This window comes from Phyllopteryx taeniolatus, chromosome 2 (assembly GCF_024500385.1).
Source record: "Phyllopteryx taeniolatus isolate TA_2022b chromosome 2, UOR_Ptae_1.2, whole genome shotgun sequence".
Lineage (NCBI taxonomy): Eukaryota > Metazoa > Chordata > Actinopteri > Syngnathiformes > Syngnathidae > Phyllopteryx > Phyllopteryx taeniolatus.
In genome coordinates this window covers 19152817-19172448 of record NC_084503.1, presented here as the reverse complement: position 1 = coordinate 19172448, position 19632 = coordinate 19152817, and the positions used below count along the sequence as shown (strand labels likewise).

Genomic DNA, 19632 nt, shown 5'->3' with positions numbered 1-19632 from the left:
CAACAATTAGTTTGCAATGGGCGGCACGGTGGACGACTGGTTAGAGCGTCAGCCTCACAGTTCTGAAGAGCCGGGTTCAATCCCCGGCCCCGCCTGTGTGGAGTTTGCATGTTCTCCCCGTGCCTGCGTGGGTTTTCTCCGGGCACTCCGGTTTCCTCCCACGTCCCAAAAACATGCATTAATTGGAGACTCTAAATTGCCCGTAGGCGTGACTGTGAGTGCGAATGGTTGTTTGTTTCGATGTGCCCTGCGATTGGCTGGCAACCAGTTCAGGGTGTACCCCGCCTCCTGCCCGATGATAGCTGGGATAGGCTCCAGCACGCCCGCGACCCTAGTGAGGAGAAGCGGCTCAGAAAATGGATGGATGGATGGATGGATAGTTTGCAATGGGCGGCACAGTGGACGACTGGAAAGAACGTCTGCCTCACAGTTCTGAGGACCGGGGTTCAATCCCCAGCCCTGCCTGTGTGGAGTTTGCATGTTCTCCCCGTGCCTGCGTGGGTTTTCTCCGGGCACTCCGGTTTCCTCCCACATCCCAAAAACATGCATCGTAGGTTAATTGACACCTTTAAATTGCCTGTAGGTGTGAATGTGAGTGTGAATGATTGTTTGTTTATGTGTGCCCTGCGATTGGCTGGCTACCAGTTCAGGTTGTACCCCCCCTCCTGCCCGATGATAGCTGGGATAGGCTCCAGCATTCCCGCGACCCTTGTGAGGATAAGCGGCTCAGAAAATGGATGGATAGTTTGAAATGGTTTTGAGACGTGTCTTTGCTCTTACCCATCATGAGATGTGTCTTGACTCACACCTTGGCAATGAGACATTTTTGTAGGCCATCAATTAGGACTGAACCAGCTGATATTCATTCGCATTGACAAGGGGCTCAATTGCTGTATGATTATTGATAGATTATAGGTGTTGTCTTGGCTTTCCATGCCTTTTTGCACCTCCCTTTCAATACTTTTTTCCCTGTGTCATTTCACGTTTTTACACATAACTTAATTTCTGAGCTTATTTGTTCTACTTTCTTTGAATATATGAATTACTTGGGTTGTTCCCAACATTTGGTGAAATTTTCAGGTCAATAGCACCTTTGGAATTATATTTAGTGAGAAAAATGGTGATGTGTTAAATACTTATTTCAACTGCTCTAAGTTGAAAAGGATTTGCAAATCATTTTGTTCTGTTTTTATCTTTTAGACAAGGTCAAATTCACTGGATTTGGGGTTTGTAGGAAAAGGTATACGAAGCTAAGTTTATTTTTATATATGCTGTATATAGGGCGGCACGTTGACCGACTGGTTAGCACATCTGCCTCACAGTTTGATGACCCGGGTTCAAATCCGGCCTCGCCTCTGTGGAGTTTGCTTGTTCTCTCCGTGCCTGCATGGGTTTTCTCCGGGTACTCCTGTTTCCTCCCACATCTCCAAAACATGCGTGGTAGGTTAATTGAAGTCTCTAAATTGCCCGTAGGTGTGAATGTGAGTGCGAATGGTTGTTTGTTTATATGTGTGCCCTGCGATTGGCTGGCAACCATTTCAGGGTGTACCCAGCCTCTCGCCCGAAGATATAGCTGGGATAGGCTGGTGAGGATAAGCGGTACACAAAATGGATGGATGGATATACTGTATATATAAAAAAAATCAGTGGCAAGTGGTCCTTTATCTCTCTAGAATACATCCACTCCTGCACTGAGCAACAGCAGAATCAGATTTCCACATTTAGCATCATAACAGGAGCATTCTGTACTAAACTGACCTTGGTGGCACATTTGAGCGATTAATGTGTGATTTGTTGAAAACAAGGAAGTGAGACATGAGAACAAACCTCTTTTTCTCAGTACTGTACTGTACAATGTAGGCAAACAACAGGGGCCATGTCAAATGTTAATTTTAGTCTATGGCGCAGCCCACTAAAATATTGATTGTCTTTGTTTGGACACCTTTGATTTAAACCATGCAAACTTTTTCTACCCTGCCCCCCAAAAAGAATCATAATGGTGAATCATTTGGAATCGGTATTGTAATCAGGACCCAGAATCGTTCAAATTCAAACATGCCAACTCTGCTCTCCGCTCAATGTGGATTCTGAAATATTCTATGGACAAAACAGCAGGAAAATGTGTTAATTTTTCTGTCGTGGAAATTACGTTAAAGGTTTGCAAAAGTATTACTAAAAAAGTGCATGAATCCTGTGTTGGCCTTCTAATGTGCACAGGAAGTTAACGTCCTTGGCTTAAAGTTCAAAAACCCTGTTGGGATCGCGGCGGGCTTCGATAAGCACGGAGAAGCAGTGGATGGTTTGTACAAGATAGGCTTTGGCTTTGTCGAAGTTGGGACCATCACTCCCAAACCGCAAGAAGGCAACCCCAAACCACGTGTGTTCCGACTAGCAGCAGACCATGCCATCATCAACAGGTACGGTTGTCACGAATCAGGAACACCATCTTTTGCATTAATTTTCATAAAATATTTCTGTCATTTATAAACCAGATAAAGCATTTCATCCATTGACTCAATTTTCTGCTTTTAATCTGCTGCTTTACCTTTTATGTCACTTTATCTTGGGGAAAAAATTCATCATTGTACAACCCGAATTCCAATTGATAAACTTTGTTTTTAGCAAATAATCATTAACTTACAATTTTATGGCTGCAACACATTCCAAAAGAGCCGGGACAGGGTCATGTTTACCACTGTGTTACATCACCTTTTCTTTTAACAACATTCAATAAAGTTTGGGAACTGAGGACACTAATTGTTCAAGCTTTGTCGGTGGAATTCTTTCCCATTCTTCCTTGATGTACAGCTTCAGCTGTTCAACAGTCCGGGATCTCCGTTATCGTATTTTACGCTTCATAATGCGCCACACATTTTCAATGGGAGACAGGTCTGGACTGCAGGCAGGCCAGTCTAGTACCCGCACTCTTTTCCCACTAATCCACGCTGTTGTAACACCTGCAGAATGTAGTTTGGCATTGTCTTGCTGAAATACGCAGGGGTGTCCATGAAAAAGACGTTGTTTGGATGGCAGCATATGTTTCACCAAAACCTGTATCTACCTTTCAGCATTAATGGTGCCTTCACAGATGTGTAAGTTGCACAGGCCCATACCATCACAGATGCTGGCTTTTGGGCTTTGCGTCCATAACAGTCTGGATGGTTCTTTTCCTCTTTGGCCTGGAGGACACCACGTCCACAATTTCCATAAACAATTTAAAATGTGGACTCGTCGGACCAAAGAACACTTTTCCACTTTGCATCAGTCCATCTTAGATGAGTTCGGGCCCAGAGAAGCTGGCGGCATTTCTGGGTGTTGTTGATAAATGGCTTTTGCTTTGTATAGTAGAGGTTTAAGTTGCACTGACTGATGTAGCGCTGAACTGTATTTACTGACATAGGTTTTCTGAAGTGTTCCTGAGCCCATGTGGTGATATCCTTTACACATTGATGTCGGTTTTTGATGCAGTGCCGCCTGAGGGATCGAAGGTCATGGGCATTCAAAGTTGGTTTTCGGCCTTGCTGCTTACATGCAGTGATTTCTCCAGATTCTCTGAACCCTTTGGTGATATTATGGACCGTAGATGATGAAATCCCTAAATTCCTTGCAATTGTACGTTGACGAACATTGTCCTTAAACTTTTCGGCTATTTTCTCACGCACTTGTTCACAAAGAGGTGAACCTCGCCCCATCTTTGCTTGTGAATGACTGAGCAATTCAAGGAAGCTCCTTTTATACCCAATCATGGCACCCACCTGTTCGCAATTAGCCTGTTCTCCTGTGGGGTGTTCCAAACAGGTGTTTGATGAGCATTCCTCAACTTTCTCACTTTTTTGCCACCTGTCCCAGCTTTTTTGGAACGTGTTGCAGCCATAAAATTCCAAGTTAATGATTATTTGCTAAAAAACAATCAAGTTTATCAGTTTGAACAGTAAATATCTCGTCTTTGTAGTGGATTCAATTAAATATAGGTTGAACATGATTTGCAAATCATTGTATTCTGTTTTTATTTATGTTTAACACAATGTCACAACTTCATTGGAATTGGGGTTGTATGTACCATTTTTTTTTAGTCCATATTTTTATCGCCTTAAACTTTTTTTAACGATCTATTTGCTGCTTTACCCTGTACTGTTGTAACATTTGAATGTCCCATCTGGGTATCCAGAGAATGATCTTAGTTTATCATGATCATGCTTTTATCTCAAGTAGACTTGACTATTGTAATGGTCTTCTGACTGGATTTTCCAAAAGAGCATTAAACAGCTGCAGCTCATTCAGAATGCAGCAGCTCAGGTTCTGACCAGAACAAAGAGGTCAGAACATATTACTCCAATTCTAAAGTCTCTTTACTGGCTCCCAGTCAGCTTTAGAATAGATTTAAAATTTCTGCTACTGGTCTATAAATCACTAAATGGTTTAGGTCCTGAATACATGAAAGAAATGCTAATGGAATATAAACCCAGTAGGGCTCTGAGATCTCTACAGACTCAGGTCAATGTGTGTGTGAAATGTGCAATATGAATAAATTTCATTTGCTTTGCTTTATTTTATCTTAAAGATTGGGACATTTAACATTAGTTATACCTCACAGACTGAGGAGTATCATAAGTATTAGCCACGTTTGATAAAAACACATTGGTGTTCAGGATCTCATAGTAGTCCTACACAAAGGTATACACTGTACATACACATACCCGTAACTTCTTGTGTACAATGCTCTCGAGTATAATACGCACCCACAAAATCCATCCCATAATTCAGGAAACCCTTATACCTATGTATAATCCACACCATTGATTTGCTGCTATCCATGCTCAAAACATGAGTATTGTAGTATTGTTATTATTCGGTTTTTCAAAGAAATATTCTCCTCTGTGTGCATTCACTGAAATTCCTGTCACGTCCTCACCATGAATTTCTGGTCGACTTCTCATATTAGCAAAGAACAAAGATGGTGATTGACTCAAATCAATGCGCAATGATATGGTAAGGATAACATTTTCATAGTACTGTAGCATCTTCTTATCATCACTGAAGACGTCAGTCCGTTTATCTCTCTCTCTTTATTGTAAAACAACAAAACACGGCTACTCCGGGCCATAGCCGACGCCAAAGCAAGCAAGTCACAAACAGAACATGACCGCTAGTTTCTAACTCTGTGAGTCTCTCTCTCCTTGTTCCCACACCCGCAAGCTGAGCGATACATTCAAAATCGCTTGAAAATAGCAGTGCTCAGTACAACAGAAGATGAGATGCTAGCCACAACCCCTCAATAACACACAACAAAACATAACCCAGTGGTTAAAATGTTCAATAACTACTGAACATTAATTGCTTTGGTAATATTTTTGGGGGAATTGTAAAGTGACTTTGTGGACTCCCTGTATAAAGTAGCAATGATATAGACATCTGAATTTTGGCAGTTATGTCAGTTAGGCCACCAGCATAAAGGAATACACTTGAAAAAGAGCACAAATCCTGTGCTGTCCTTCTCTGTCCTCTCTTATCTGGTTCTCTTGGTTAGTTATTGCATGTCTTCATCGGGTGTATCAAGACTGTCTATTGTTCTGCCCTTTTCTGTCCGGCTGCATTTTCAATAAACATCAGAATAATTAAAAATTTAAATATAAACAGAGGGAGTATATCAAACTCCCCTGTTGCACAGCAAAACTGTTCAAGCACAAAGGCATACAGAGCCACCGTTCTGCAAGGCCATGTTCAGCTGAACAGGACAGGTTAAAAAAAATAAAATGGACAAATACTGCAAAAATTATTAATGTATATGCAAATTTAGATTAAAATTATAGCGTGAACGATTGTTTCTATTTCCGCAAGGCTCAGAGAGAAGACTGCCTATTTAATGTTGCTTGCAAAGACAGCTATATATTTGTACACTTTTTTCATCCATTTCAATTTTAGTTTAATTGTGCCAAACGGATCTTTTTTAACTTATTTGTTCCTCCTGCGATAACATTTTGCATTCACTTTCAACTGCAAATGAGCCCCCAGCTTTGTGGGTGGATTTGAGAATGATTTACCGGTAAGTATTTTTTCTCTCTCTTTTAGCATTTGAATCATTTAGTGAGTCTATTATAAGAGTAAGCAGCCCCCCCATATGTAGTACAGTATTACTTCCCCATGGAGATACAACACGTGAGCGTAAAGTGGCTCCAAAATGGCTTAATTGGAGGTGCTTCCTTAATTGCAAGTTTCTCTAATGTGAGGTTTCAGTTGTTTAGCAGTAAGAGTTCTGTGTGCTCCTTGTTGTCTAGATATGGTTTCAACAGCTGTGGTGTTCTAGAAGCACAGCAGAGGTTGAAGGTCCGGAAGGCAGCTCAACAGGAGCAAACTAGAGGTTGGTTTTTCCATGTTTTGTGTGCACCTTTTATGGATTTACTCAATTATTTATAATTCTTTTTTTCACTATTGCCTCACTGAATTTTTCACTGTGTGTCTTTAATACAGGCTTTTTCTTCTTTGGCCTCATTAACTGTGTACTGTGGTTGAGTCATAGGTATGATGATACAGATTGTTGTGTTTTTTTTGTCTTTTCTATCCAGCCGGCCTTCCCCTGGGCATCAACCTGGGGAAGAACAAGCAGTCCCAGGATGCAAGGGCAGATTACTTGGAGGGGATGAGAGTGCTGGGCCCACTGGCTGACTACCTTGTGGTAAATGTCAGCAGTCCCAATACGCCAGGTCTCCGCGACCTACAAGGCAAAGCTGAGCTCCGCCGGCTGCTCCATACGGTATGTTCAAACATCACTTCATTATTTTACTTTGTGACTTTGCGCAATCATTATCCACAAAACTTGAGCCATCTTCACCTCCAAAGACTCACAAGGGGTCACATTTTATAATTTCAAAAAATATACCGCTTCAAGCACTGCAGAAGCAAATACCGGTTCATGTTTTCTGTTTCACAGAGACATCATCAGTAACTCCTGGTCCTAACTAAACAGATTCAATTATATAAAGGCACATTGTCTATTCACAAGTGTATTCCAGGGCCAACCAGTATAAATCACAGTTGTAGCTTTGATTTACCTCCACAGCAGATGGTTGTGTAATATTAGAGTAAAGAATGTCAAGGAGCAAGCGATTATTACATGTATGCACAAGGCAACCTAGCAATTCTTCTTTTTTATGATAAATGTTTCCACTAGTTGCCAAATCTAAGCCCTTGCTACCTCATTGGTTTATACAATATGTTTATGACCTTGTTCAAATAGTTTGAGTAATTTAAGATTTGTAGTATAAAAGATTTTAGGGATCATATGTTTAAAGCCTTGTAAAATTGCTTCTTTTGGAATCTTTAAAACGGGTATCTTTTGTATGTGCCAGCTTTTGCTCTAATATCCTCCTATTAATGTGTTCTCAAATGATGGCAGGTGTTGAAGGAGCGGGATGAGATGCATGAGGGACACAAGCCTCCAGTCCTGGTCAAGATCGCACCTGACCTCAGTGCACAGGACAAGCAGGACATTGCTGACGTCGTTACTGAGGTCAGAAGTTTGATTTCAATCTAATCTTGATTAGATATTACTCTGAGCTCTTTGCATTCATTTCCAGATAGCTGTATGTTTGCTAATTTGTTTTGTTTGTTTAAATGAATTGTGGATTGAATTGTTTAAATGAATAGTTTAAATGAAAAATATTCTTAAGATTTTTGTTGTTTAAACTTCAGAGGCTTTAAGTTTTAAATAGTCTACGTCAACGTTGCCCTTTCGACTGTTACCTCAGCATTACTTCTGGAGGTCGTTTTTAGAAAGTACACAGCAGTGTTCCGCAGCTCTGTTCAGCAGAGCGAGTGGAAGACAAACCTTAATGGAAGGGGCACTAAGAAGGGCAAATATTTTTACAACACTCTTCTTTGGGAGGTGGGGGGGGGGTTGTGGAAAATATACATGGGAGACACATGCGCGCACACACACACACACACAGTCTCACATTTATCTTTTGTTTTTTCCAGCTTGGAGTGGATGGCTTAATGGTGTCCAACACCACTGTGTCCCGGCCAGAGATGCTACAAGATCCTCAACGGTGTGAGACTGGTGGGCTGAGTGGGCAGCCTCTCAAAGACATGTCCACAAACACAGTCCGAGAAATGTACAGCCTCACTAAAGGTATGCGCCTTCATTTTTTTCTGTTCCTCTGTAAGTGACAGTCAGTGCAAGTGGGACCATGTTCTCCTAGGGAAAGTGACAATCATTGGAATCGGCGGTGTGGCCAGCGGACGGGACGCGATGGATAAAATCCGTGCTGGTGCATCATTGGTTCAGCTTTACACAGCTTTGGCCTACCAGGGTCCTCCTGTAGTGACCAAGATAAAGCGGGAATTGGAACACCTTCTGAAGTGAGTATCCATCCTTGTTCAAACCGCTGTAGTTTATTGCATGCTGACATTGACAGAAATAGAGATCATGAACCCTTTGTCATGGTGGAGTTTTGCTCGGATCAGCAGGCTTGAGAGCCTATGCATTGATTCGATACGCCCAATCTAATGCAGGGTTGTCGAACTCATTTTCATCCCCATCCACATCAGCTTGATACTTTCCCTCAGAGAGATGGTTTCCTTTGTAAATCCATGTATCCTACATGGCCCAGTGGTGAGAAGACTATGCACTGCTGCATAGAACTGGAATTGTTTCTAGGATTATGATCGGTACTACTTAAGTATATTTTTCACTTTTCTGTACTTCTGCATTTTTCTTATGGCTTTTTAGTTTTACTTCTAACATTTGAAAACAAGATACTGTCTTGACATTTTAATCCTTACTTTGTCAAGATAAGCTCATTACTTTAACAACTGCGGATGCTAACACGGCCTAAAAGACAAAAAGAGGGAATTGGTAACTTCTTATAATGTTCTTATGGTGCCTCTCCTCTAGTGTATCAATGTTGTGGCCTGGAGGTGTATTTTACTGTTGTGTAAATGACTTCCTGTGGTTAAAAAAAAGTTGACTCATTTTCAAGCTGATCTGATTGCAAATTGCGTTACTATGACTTTTTGCAGTGAACAAGGATTTAGCACTGTTTCTGAGGCCATTGGGGCTGACCATAGGGGATTAGGTGGCTCGACTCACTAGTGACGCCCGGCAAGGATCGCAAACACAAGATGATATCGCCGCCTCCTCTGCAGCAGTTATTCCTCCAGCTGGGCAGAAGTTCATCTTTTTGTTACAGTGTAATAGCAATTAGCAGAGTGCTTCAACTCTTCACCCACCCTCCTTGTTTTTTACAAATGAATGAATGCTCTTGTTGTAAATACATAATATAACATTCTGCCTTCTTGGTATCTTGGAGACATCCATCCATTTTCTGTACCCTTGTTCAGGGTCACAGGGAAGCTGTAGCCAATCCCAGGTGACCTTGTATTAGAGGCGCAATACACCCCAACCTGATCACCTCTCAATCACAGTGGAGACAACACAACCACTCACACTCATGTTTTTCGACTGTGGGAGGAAGCTAGACAAGCAGAGGGGGAACATACAAACTCAATACATGCAGTAACGGCTTGAGCTGCACGTCAAACCTGGAGCCTTCTTGTTGTGAGGCAGCAGTACTAACGAATGTTCTGCTGTTCTGTTCATGTGGACACAGCATTGATATATATATATACGCTACATATTTTGTTTTCTAGATTAATTATAATTGTTAAATTGTACACAGAAAAGCAGTACGTGTCATTTATGAAAAGTAAATTTGAGCTGCTGTTTCTTGTCCCCTAATTACAGTAATGGGATACATAGCCTAATTTGTATTGCAGAAATGGAAATGAGAGTTGCAAATGCAGTATACCGGTAATACATACATGGTTTCCTTTTAAACAGTTCGAATTACACAGTCATAAATTGAAGTTAGAATTTTTAGTTAAAATGCCAGATTGATAAATTATATTGTGACATACAAATTTACTGGAAGAGTGTAAGGATACCATTAGTGCTGAGTTAAAACTGGAATGCATTATTTTATATCTGAATACGTTTGAATTTTAATCATTTAACAGAATTGAGACTAAATTACATGGTTAGTAGTGATCGGCATGTATTATTAACTTAATCACACATACAGACTTCCCACTCAAAGTTAATGAAGAGGTTATTATCCCACATGTGCCAGGAGGCAGCGCTTGTCTGCTCCTGCAATGCAAATTGTACTCAAAGATGGAATTTGATATTCAGGATGTATTGGGTGTAAACATGATAAAGGGATAGCTCCCATTGTCTAATCTGACAGTCACCATCACATATTCATTGTTTTTCCTATTCTGCCTTTCCATTTGAGGGAAAATTGTTTTGGCATTATTTAAAGGAATAGCACTGGCAAGCAGTAGGTTAGACAAAGACAGTCAGAATATACATTCTGCTCCCTGGGTTCCATGAGACACTGTTCTCATGTTGAATTTTGTAAGTTCCCAATATGATGACATTTACTGATTTATTTCGAACTTGGTTTGCTCTGACAAACCAATCAAAGGAAGGAAATATGATGACATTGTGGGCTAGCTGGCCCTCTGAGGTGAGTTTGAAATTTGATTGGTTAAATCGAAACACAGTCTAAATGGGTCTAAACAGTCTAAATTACATCGACCACTCCGACTAATTTTGAAAGCCTGGAAAGATTAGCTTGTCATAGCAGCTCTGATTGGACCTAATCTTACATCAACATGTACCAGAAGCAATGCAGCCAAGAGAAGTGAAGAGAATAGACTGTTGGGAATAAATTGATACAATTTCACGGACCCAATATTAGAATGCAGGTGAAATGGAAGTCACTGCTTCTGATTGAGTGTAGGCCAGCAGAGAAGGCCATATCGCCCTGACTGCTCACCACCCATATTTTTTGTCAATCCACTGCTTGCCAGCACTGTTGATACAAAGATGCTACAATATAACAGTTATACGTAAAAGGAACTGATGGTATATAGGACAGGCAGAAGAATAAGAAAAAAACAATTGAGGTGTGATGGTGACGACACTCGGAAAATGACTTGAATTGGTTGTGTACAAATAGTTGGGTCAATAGTTATTGCCATGGCTTGTCTGCGAGGCTGGGCAAAGACTGAAACGCCATGTTAAAACTGAAAGCAAAGCGGAACTGCAGCGTTTTCTTTTGACGATGTGTCCTCTGCATGCAGATACTGTAACTTGTTGTCTTGTTGATTAAATGCTGCATCTGTGAGTAAAAATGTTGATTTTACTTTTATACCTTTAGAGGCATGCTCTTTTTTTCTTCCGACTCTGGGCTTTCACTTCTACAATAGCCGCTCGACTCCTGCCCCCAGTCGTCATGATATACAGTAGAAAGCTGTACTAGGCGTTGGCCCTTCAGTATAGGGGACGGGGTGCTCTATGGCTCATTTGCATGAGACAGGACCGCCCCCTCACAACAGGCTAAAGTTAGGCTGAAAACATCATAAGGGTGCTGTAATTCTCGATCAATGGTGTATTTGGACAAAAGGCATGTCACAGACAAGCCACCTGAGACCTGTTTTAAAGGTGCCATATTGTGCCAAACCAACTTTTTCTAGTATTCGGGATGTAATATTGGCTCTACACTGCCTCAGTAAACGTGAAATATTATCGTCCACGCATTCCTAAATTCCAGATGTTTTTCTGCCTAAAATCAGGTCATTCGAATTTCACGATCTTATCTACGTCACTTGCGAAGATCTCCGCCTAACTCTCCGCTCCCGAGCCAACGCTGTCAACATAACAAACACGTGTGTTCTCACAAGTGGGTCTTCTACATGGAGGCAACCAATCAGAGGAAAGGCTTAGCCAAATATGGACAAAGCATATTCAAAACTTGGTCAAACAGAAATAGCTGGCAGAGTGGCCTTTTCTGCAATACGTATGACAAAACTAAGGTGTTTTTTTAAATGAAATTTACACTTTTTATACTAAGTCCATGTTAGAGAGTTACTCTGTGGAGGTCTAAATAGACAAACTATGGGACCTGAAAATTTTACTATACAGATATGGTGTGGGGGCGGGGGGTATTTGGACAGCCACCGATTCTGCAAGTTGTCCCACTTAAAAAGATGAGAGCGGTCTGAAATTTTCATCACAGACACATGAGAGAGAATTTGCAAAAAAAAAAAAAAAGAATTCCAGAAAATCACATTGGATGATTTTTAAATGATTTATTTGCATAATCTGAAAAATTAATATTTGGGATACCTACCAAACAGCAAGAATTCTGGCTCTCACAGACCTGCTACTCAATCTCCTATCCTCCTTACCTTTATTAATGGAACCTGTTTTAACTCTATATCAGTATAAAAACACCTGTCAATACCCTCAATCAATCATACTGCAACCTCTCCACCGTGGCCAAGATTAGAGAGCTGTATAAGGACACCATGAACAAAATTGCAGACCTGCACAGGGATAAACTACTCTACAATGGGCAGGCAGCTTGGTGAAAAGAGATCAACTGTTGGCCTGATTATTAAAAGATGGAGGAATTACAAGATGACTGACAATCTCCCTTGACCTGTGACTGACTCCATGCAATATCTCACCTCGTAGGGTATCCATGATTTTGAGAATGGTGAGGGATAAGCCCAAAACACCACAGGGGGGACCTGGTCAATGACCTGTAGAGAGCTGGGACCACAATCACAAAGGTTACCATTAGTAATGCTCTACGTCATCATGGATTCAAATCCTGCAGTGCCCAAAAGGTCCCCTTGCATAAGCAAGGCCCGCCTAAAGTTTGCCAGTGACCGTCTGGATGACCCAGAGGAGGATTGGGAGAATGTCATGTGGTGAGATGACACTCCTTCTGAATATTGAGTTAAACTTTTTGAATTTCTGAATGTTTATTTTCTGCAAGAATATACAAATAAATTGTGACACGATTTGGTCTTTTTTTTATTTATTTTATTTATTTTTTTGATTGCTGGTGCTGCAGACCCTTTCTACATCACTTTATTGCTCAACAATGACCTAAAAGTTATTTTATGCAGAGTCGCCACTGCTCTGTGATAAATATTACAGTAACACTTCTTCCTGCAGATGTGCTGCAATGGCCACTCAAGTTAAGTGCAAGAATGCAAGTTTGAATTGACAAGACATTCAGATGAACTGTGCAGATGGATTTATTTATCTAAAAAAAAAGAAAAACAGCAGCAATATCAGGGATTCTGAGTTCAGTGCACCTGCTTCAAGCTAGTCGATGCTGAAGTTGGTCTGCTGGAGAGGTGACATCGCTCAGGCCAGGCGGTGATTCGAGATGAATACTCTAGTTGACATGTCTGTGAGGTGTGGTGAACATTGGACAGACAAATTGGAGCTGGATCAGAAATGCCAGGGGAGCCCCTGTTGGCCTACTGCACAGGTGGTTGGAAAAACAAACAGCACTTTAGATACAATTACTTTAGGCATGCACTTCACACGACATTCATAAGTATCTATGTTACGATTTCAAATTTTTTCTCAGCCCCTCCCACCACCCCATTACTTATGTCACTATGTTGCTATAATATTCGCTGTGAAAACAGTTTACCACTAGGTTACTTGTTTGTAAAGTATGGAACACATTCCATCATGTGGTGTAGTTTATTCGATATACTGATAGTTATGCTGTCAAACTTTCACCACTTGCAAAATCTAGTGAGAGCCAATACAAGAGATGTATCCAAAAAGCTAAATGAAAAATTTCAAAGCTTCCATCCATCCATCCATTGTCTTCCGCTTATCCGAGGTAGGGTCGCGGGGGTAGTAGCTTCAGCAGGGAAGCCCAGACTTCTCTCTCCACAGCCACTCCCTCCAGCTCTTCCGAGGGGATCCCGAGTCTTTACCACGCATGCTGAGAGACATAGTCTCTCCTGCGTGTCCTGGGGCGTCCCCGGGATGTCCTCCCGGTGGGACGTGCCCGGAACACCTCACCAGGAAGGCATCCGAATCAGATGCCCCAGCCACCTCATCTGGCTCCTCTCGATGTGGAGGAGCAGCGACTCTGAGATCCTCCCGGATGACAGCTTCTCACCCTATCTCTAAGGGAGAGCCCGGACACCGTGCGGAGGAAACTCATTTTGGCCGCTTGTATCCGGGATCTTGACCTCGTGACCATAGGTGAGGGTAGGAACGTTGATCGACCGGTAAATAGAGAGCTTCGCCTTTCAGCTTAGCTCCTTCTTCACCACAACGGACCGATACAAAGTCCGCATCACTGCAGACGCTGCACCGATCTGCCACGTGCATGTGTGGACACCCTTATGCTTGAACAGGGTGTTCGTTATGGACAATCCATGGTGAGCACAGAAGTCTAATAACAGAACACCACTCTGGTTCTGATCGGGGTGGCCGTTCCTCCCAATCACACCCTTCCAGGTCTCACTGTCATTGCCCACGTGAGCATTGAAGTCCCCCAGCAGAACGATGAAGTCCCCAGCGGGAGCGCTCTCCAGCACCCCCTCTAAGGACTCCAAGAAGGGTGGGTACTCTGAACTGCTGTTTGGTGCCTAGGCACAAACAACAGTCAGGACCCGTCCCCCCACCCTCCACCGGGGTAACCCCAATGTACAGGCACCGGGGCCGGGGGGCAATAAGTATACCCACACCTGCTCGGCGCCTCTCACCATGGGCAACTCCAGAGTGGAAAAGAGTCCAACCCCTCTCAAGAGGGCTGGTACCAGAGCCTGAGGCGAGCCCGACTATATCTAGTCTGAACTTCTCAACCTCACACGCCAGCTCGGGCTCCTTCCCTGCCAGAGAGGTGACATTCCATGTCCCTAGAGCCAGCTTCTGTAGCCGGGGATCGGATCGCCAAGGTCCCCGCCTTCGGCCACCGCCCAGCTCACACTGCACCCGACCCCTCTGGCCCCTCCCACAGGTGGTGAGCTCATGGGAAGGGGGACCCACATTACCCTTTCGGGCTGTCCCCGGCCGGGCCCCATGGGTGCAGGCCTGGCCACCAGGCGCTCGCCTTCGAGCCCCACCTCCAGGCCTGGCTCCAGAAGGGGGCCCCGGTGACCAGCGTCCGGGCAAGGGAAACCTAGATCCATTTAATGTATTCTTCATAGGGATTTTGGGAGCCGTGCTTTGACTGGTCCCTCACCAAGGACCTGTTTGCCATGGGTGACCCTACCAGGGGCGTGAAGCCCCAGACAACTGAGCTCCTAGGATCATTGGGACACACAAACCCCTCCACCACGATAAGGTGACGGCTATTGGAGAGGAAATTCAAAGCTTGTTTTTTATAATTATATTTGTCTTTGTGCTGGTGATGTTTGTAATGTTTCTTTGACTTTATACAGCTACGCGAGACAGAAAAAATAACTAAATTAATTAACAGGTTGGTATATAAAACCTCTCTGAGCACCATTACTTTTTTCATGCTATTGTATTAAATCTCAATAGATAAGTGCAACATTATTTGCTGTGTCCCTCAACAAATGAATATTATGTCTGAAAGTCACTCGCACTAAATTGTTATTTCCTCTGACAACATGAGAGTAATCCATGTTGTTTATTACTGTATTGCATTACTAGTTGTATGGACCGCTCCAACCCAACGTGGTTCCTTGCTGCATTGCTCCCAGACTTCACCATTGCCCCACCCCCTGACCACCACCACCGCCCCTGCAGCCATCTCTGCCTTTGCCCTCGCTTGAGCCAAAAACAGAGCCCAGCCACAGGTGGTCTCTGCATTTCATTGGTTGTGACACACGTCTCTTGCCTTAAGTGCTTGGAGAGACAATTAAAAATGCATCAGTATGATGCAATGAGAGGGCTGAAAAGGACACGCAGCAGACAGCAATATGTAACCCTGACCTCTCATCCCTTGTCCACGAGCCTTTTTTGTTGTGTTGTGTGGAGTAAGTACGTACTGTATATAAGCATAATGCGCACCTTAAGAAACAATCTATATGCTTTTCTTGTCATCACATCAACATAAATGTAATTGAACGATAAATTACCAAAAATGGACTTTATACAGTACACACGATGATGCAACACTCGTAGCGTAGCTCTTGAAGCCTTTTTATTCACTCCTCATTATTTATTCACTTTCACTTTGAATGAGCAAGTGCTTTAGAGACGTCTGCGCTGAGTGTTGCACTTAGAAATACAGTACATGTCCTATATGCCCTAGGGGCTTTCTAACCTTATACCTAAATACTAAAACAATGGGACTCAAGATTTTAGGTGTGCACTTCTTCCAACTCCCATAACTTTCTTAGTCTTTATCTCATTTTCAAAGAGTGTTGTATCATTGGAAAGCTTGCTAAACATCAGCGTAATGATGTTGTTTTTTTATTAATTAAATCCAAAATTAAATGTGAAAATTTGGCACTCAAAACGCATCGGAAAAAAAATTAAGGACAGAGAATTACCAAGCACTCCATATGTTTTTCAAATACATACTGTAGATGAGTAAATACAGCACAGTTATGAGAAATTTGTAGTTGATAAAATGCATGAAATTCAAATTGGAAGCGACAGCAAATACGCAATCACGGCTGGTCAGATAACATCACCAGAGACATGGCCAGTTGCGGGTCCCAAAAAATAAATGTGTGTGTGTTATGATTTATAGGCAACTTACAAAAACAATTTCTTTGTAACCCAGTGCAATAGACGCTAAACCTCTGATTTTTAATGTTGATGATACATTATGCTTGAAATAGAATATACTCTACCTATGGAGGTAGGACTATACTGTTCATGTTGAGGACTTTTATTTTCTTTTAACAGCGGTTATTTGATTGATTGACTTCTAAAGTTGTGATTTACTGTACATTTCTAACAGGCCTAATTGCAAAAAAACTTTCTTTTTTTATGTGATGCTGCTGTTATTAATTTGTTTATATGCCACCAATTCCTGCGCTGTCTTTTGGTCATCTTGTTTGGTATCATGCATGACTGAGCCTTTTCCAATGATTATCAAAAAAATAACCAAATAGAGCTTCTTCGATAGAACTCAATAAAAGAAGATGGAAAAAGCATTAGTGGGATAGTCCCATATTACAGTGTTGCACAGTTTTTCCAGGAAGTTTAGTTTTTTATCCATCCATCCATTTTCTGTACCGCTTATCTTCACTAGGGTCGCGGGCGTGCTGGAGCCTATCCCAGCTATCTTCGGGCAAGAGGCGGGGTACACTCTGAACTGGTCGCGAGCCAATCGCCAGACACATAGAAACAAACAACCATTCGCACTCACATTCACACCTACGGGCAATTTAGAGTCTTCAAGTCAGCCTACCACACGTTTTTGGCATGTGGAAGGAAACCGGCCTACCCAGAGAAAACCCATGCAAGCACGGGGAGAACATGCAAACTCCACACAGGCGAGGCCGGGATTTGAACCCCGGTCCTCAGAACTGCGAGGCAGATGTGCCAACCAGTTGGTCACCTTGCTGCCTGTTTTTTTTTTTTTTTTTTTTTTATGTCTTCAATTTACCACTTTATTCAGTAAATTGTAATTAGCTCGCCCTCTCTTCCTGTTTGATGAAGGCAGGCTGTTGTCGTAGCAGTTAAGAGAGATTACATATACAGTACATACGACATAACGTATACAGTATAAACACCTCACCACTATTATTAGTTTTGTAAAATACATTTCTTCGGGGAACACATACACTGTATATAAATTACTAGTCGGTTGTGCTCCGCTAATTATGAAGGGCTGTTCTAAACCAAAAATTCCAGGGTGAATTTGTTGTGCAATATAATTATACACTTTTAAAAGCAACATACAAGACTGCAGTTAATTCTGAATGTAAAGCAGAAAAATGATAAAACAATGTATGGAAAGAAACTCCAAGGTTATTCAAGTCCCACCGAACCATTAATCCTTTCATCACATTTTAGTCAGTCTTGGCCAAAAGAGGAGGTCGGTGTCAGGTCACAGTTTCCTCTCTTCTCATCACCACTCACGTCATTTTCCTCATGTTGTGTAATACACCAGGGGCCTCATGTACAAAAGGTGCGTACACACAAAAACGCCACGTTTTTGTGCGTACGTTCTTTTTCACAGCAAAGTTCAGCTGTATCAAGAGTGAAATGAGCGTGGAAACGTGCGGTGCCTCACGCCAACTTCATGGCTGGCGCACGCACGTTTCTGCAGCTGTTGGTGCTTTGGCGACACAGGTGATGCTGGGAAACGGTTATCATAAATCTGCACATCAGAGACACATGAACAATTAGCACTGATGAACAATCCATGCCTGACAACATTTGATTTCAACAATGTAAAAGAAGCAAGGACTCACTTGTTAACCAGTTTATTTAATGAATCACTGAAATTTGTGAGGACGCCTATAAATTGATCAAATCGATCATTTATGCTGCCTATTGTCCTCACGATCTCCTCTTGTGACTCCAGCACAGCACGGGTGAGGACACCGCCAGTCGGGCCGGCAGCAGCAGCCGGTTGTTGGAGTGTCATTACGTCGGTGGATGCTGGAGGAGATGCCAGGAACGGGGGAGGAATCCTTCGCGTCTGTGACACTAGAGCAGTGATTTCCAACCTTTCTGGAGCCAAGGCACATATTTTACTATTGAAAAATCTCACGGCACACCAACAAACAAAAATGTCAACAAAAAAAAAAAGTGGACACATTAATTACTATTTATTTGTCTGTCACTATGCCTCACCTGCATAAATTAGATGAAGAGATACATTATTTATTGTCGTTTTTTGAGCAATTACGTAAAATTGTATATCTTCCCACGGCACACCTGAAGAGCGCTCACGGCACACTAATGTGCCCCGGCACGCTGGTTGAGAATCAGTGCACTTGAGACACCGGGGATGGTGGACGAATCCCCTGAACTTGTTGCACATGGCTGCGACTGCGTGTCCTCTCCTGTGTATTAAAGTAATAAATTGAGTAATCAAAAAGGAGTCAACGTTTTTGATATCCTCTTTGATATGCTGATGTGTTTCTATTTTAATTCAAAAGATTTATTACAAATACCATACATACAACATTTCCGCATGAACCTGTCTCTCACAGGGCTGAGTGTAGGTTACTGGATGAACACATTTGTTATGAGTTATAAAAATAAATGGTACTTACCTTTTGAGTTGATCAGATTCAGCCACATGTGCCCCCACCACCCCTGAGATAGCAGTGTCACCCATGATACTTCCTGCGGCTTCTGAGAAAGCACGGCCTGCCAGAGGAGCTGCTGAGGCAGTTCTACACAGCGGTCATCGAATCAGTCCTGTGTTCTTCCATCACAGTCTGGTTTGGTGCTGCTACAAAAAAGGACAAACTCCGACTGCAACGGACAATCAAAACTGCTGAAAGGATTGTCGGTACACCCCTACCCACCCTTGAGGACTTGCACGCTGCCAGAACTAAGACAAGAGCGTGTAAAATCCTCTCGTACCCTCCACATCCCAGTCACCGGCTCTTCCAGCTCCTTCCCTCAGGTAGGCGCTACCGATCAATGCAAACTAGAACTAGCAGATATTCCAACAGCTTCTTCCCTCTTGCAATCAACCTCTTAAACACCTAACCTACAATTCCATTACAACATGCTGGCAATTTTTTGTCTTTTTGTCTTGAGTTTGTTGTCACATTTCTGTCGGGCCAATTATATATTACTCGTGCACTCACTGTAGTAGTCTCACCACGCTAAACTATTTCCATATCTGTTGTTGA

At 42.4% G+C, this 19632-nt stretch overlaps 1 protein-coding gene across 3 annotated transcripts in view; it reads left to right on the top strand.

Annotated features, from left to right (window-relative positions):
- The window catches only part of dhodh (dihydroorotate dehydrogenase), a 22944-nt gene extending 4078 nt beyond the window's left edge, over positions 1–18866 (top strand). For 2 of the 3 annotated variants that reach the window (XM_061764299.1, XM_061764321.1), the window contains exons 3-9: positions 2218–2417; positions 6276–6358; positions 6564–6751; positions 7394–7507; positions 7975–8128; positions 8199–8358; positions 18345–18866. In XM_061764299.1, the coding sequence (XP_061620283.1) occupies positions 2218–2417; positions 6276–6358; positions 6564–6751; positions 7394–7507; positions 7975–8128; positions 8199–8358; positions 18345–18624 (1179 nt within the window). In that variant the 3' untranslated portion in view covers positions 18625–18866. Of the gene's footprint in view, positions 1–2217; positions 2418–6275; positions 6359–6563; positions 6752–7393; positions 7508–7974; positions 8129–8198; positions 8359–9018; positions 11197–18344 lie in introns of those variants that run through there. The other variant, XM_061764310.1, reaches the window with a different exon arrangement.
- The last annotated feature ends 766 nt before the right edge of the window (positions 18867–19632 follow it).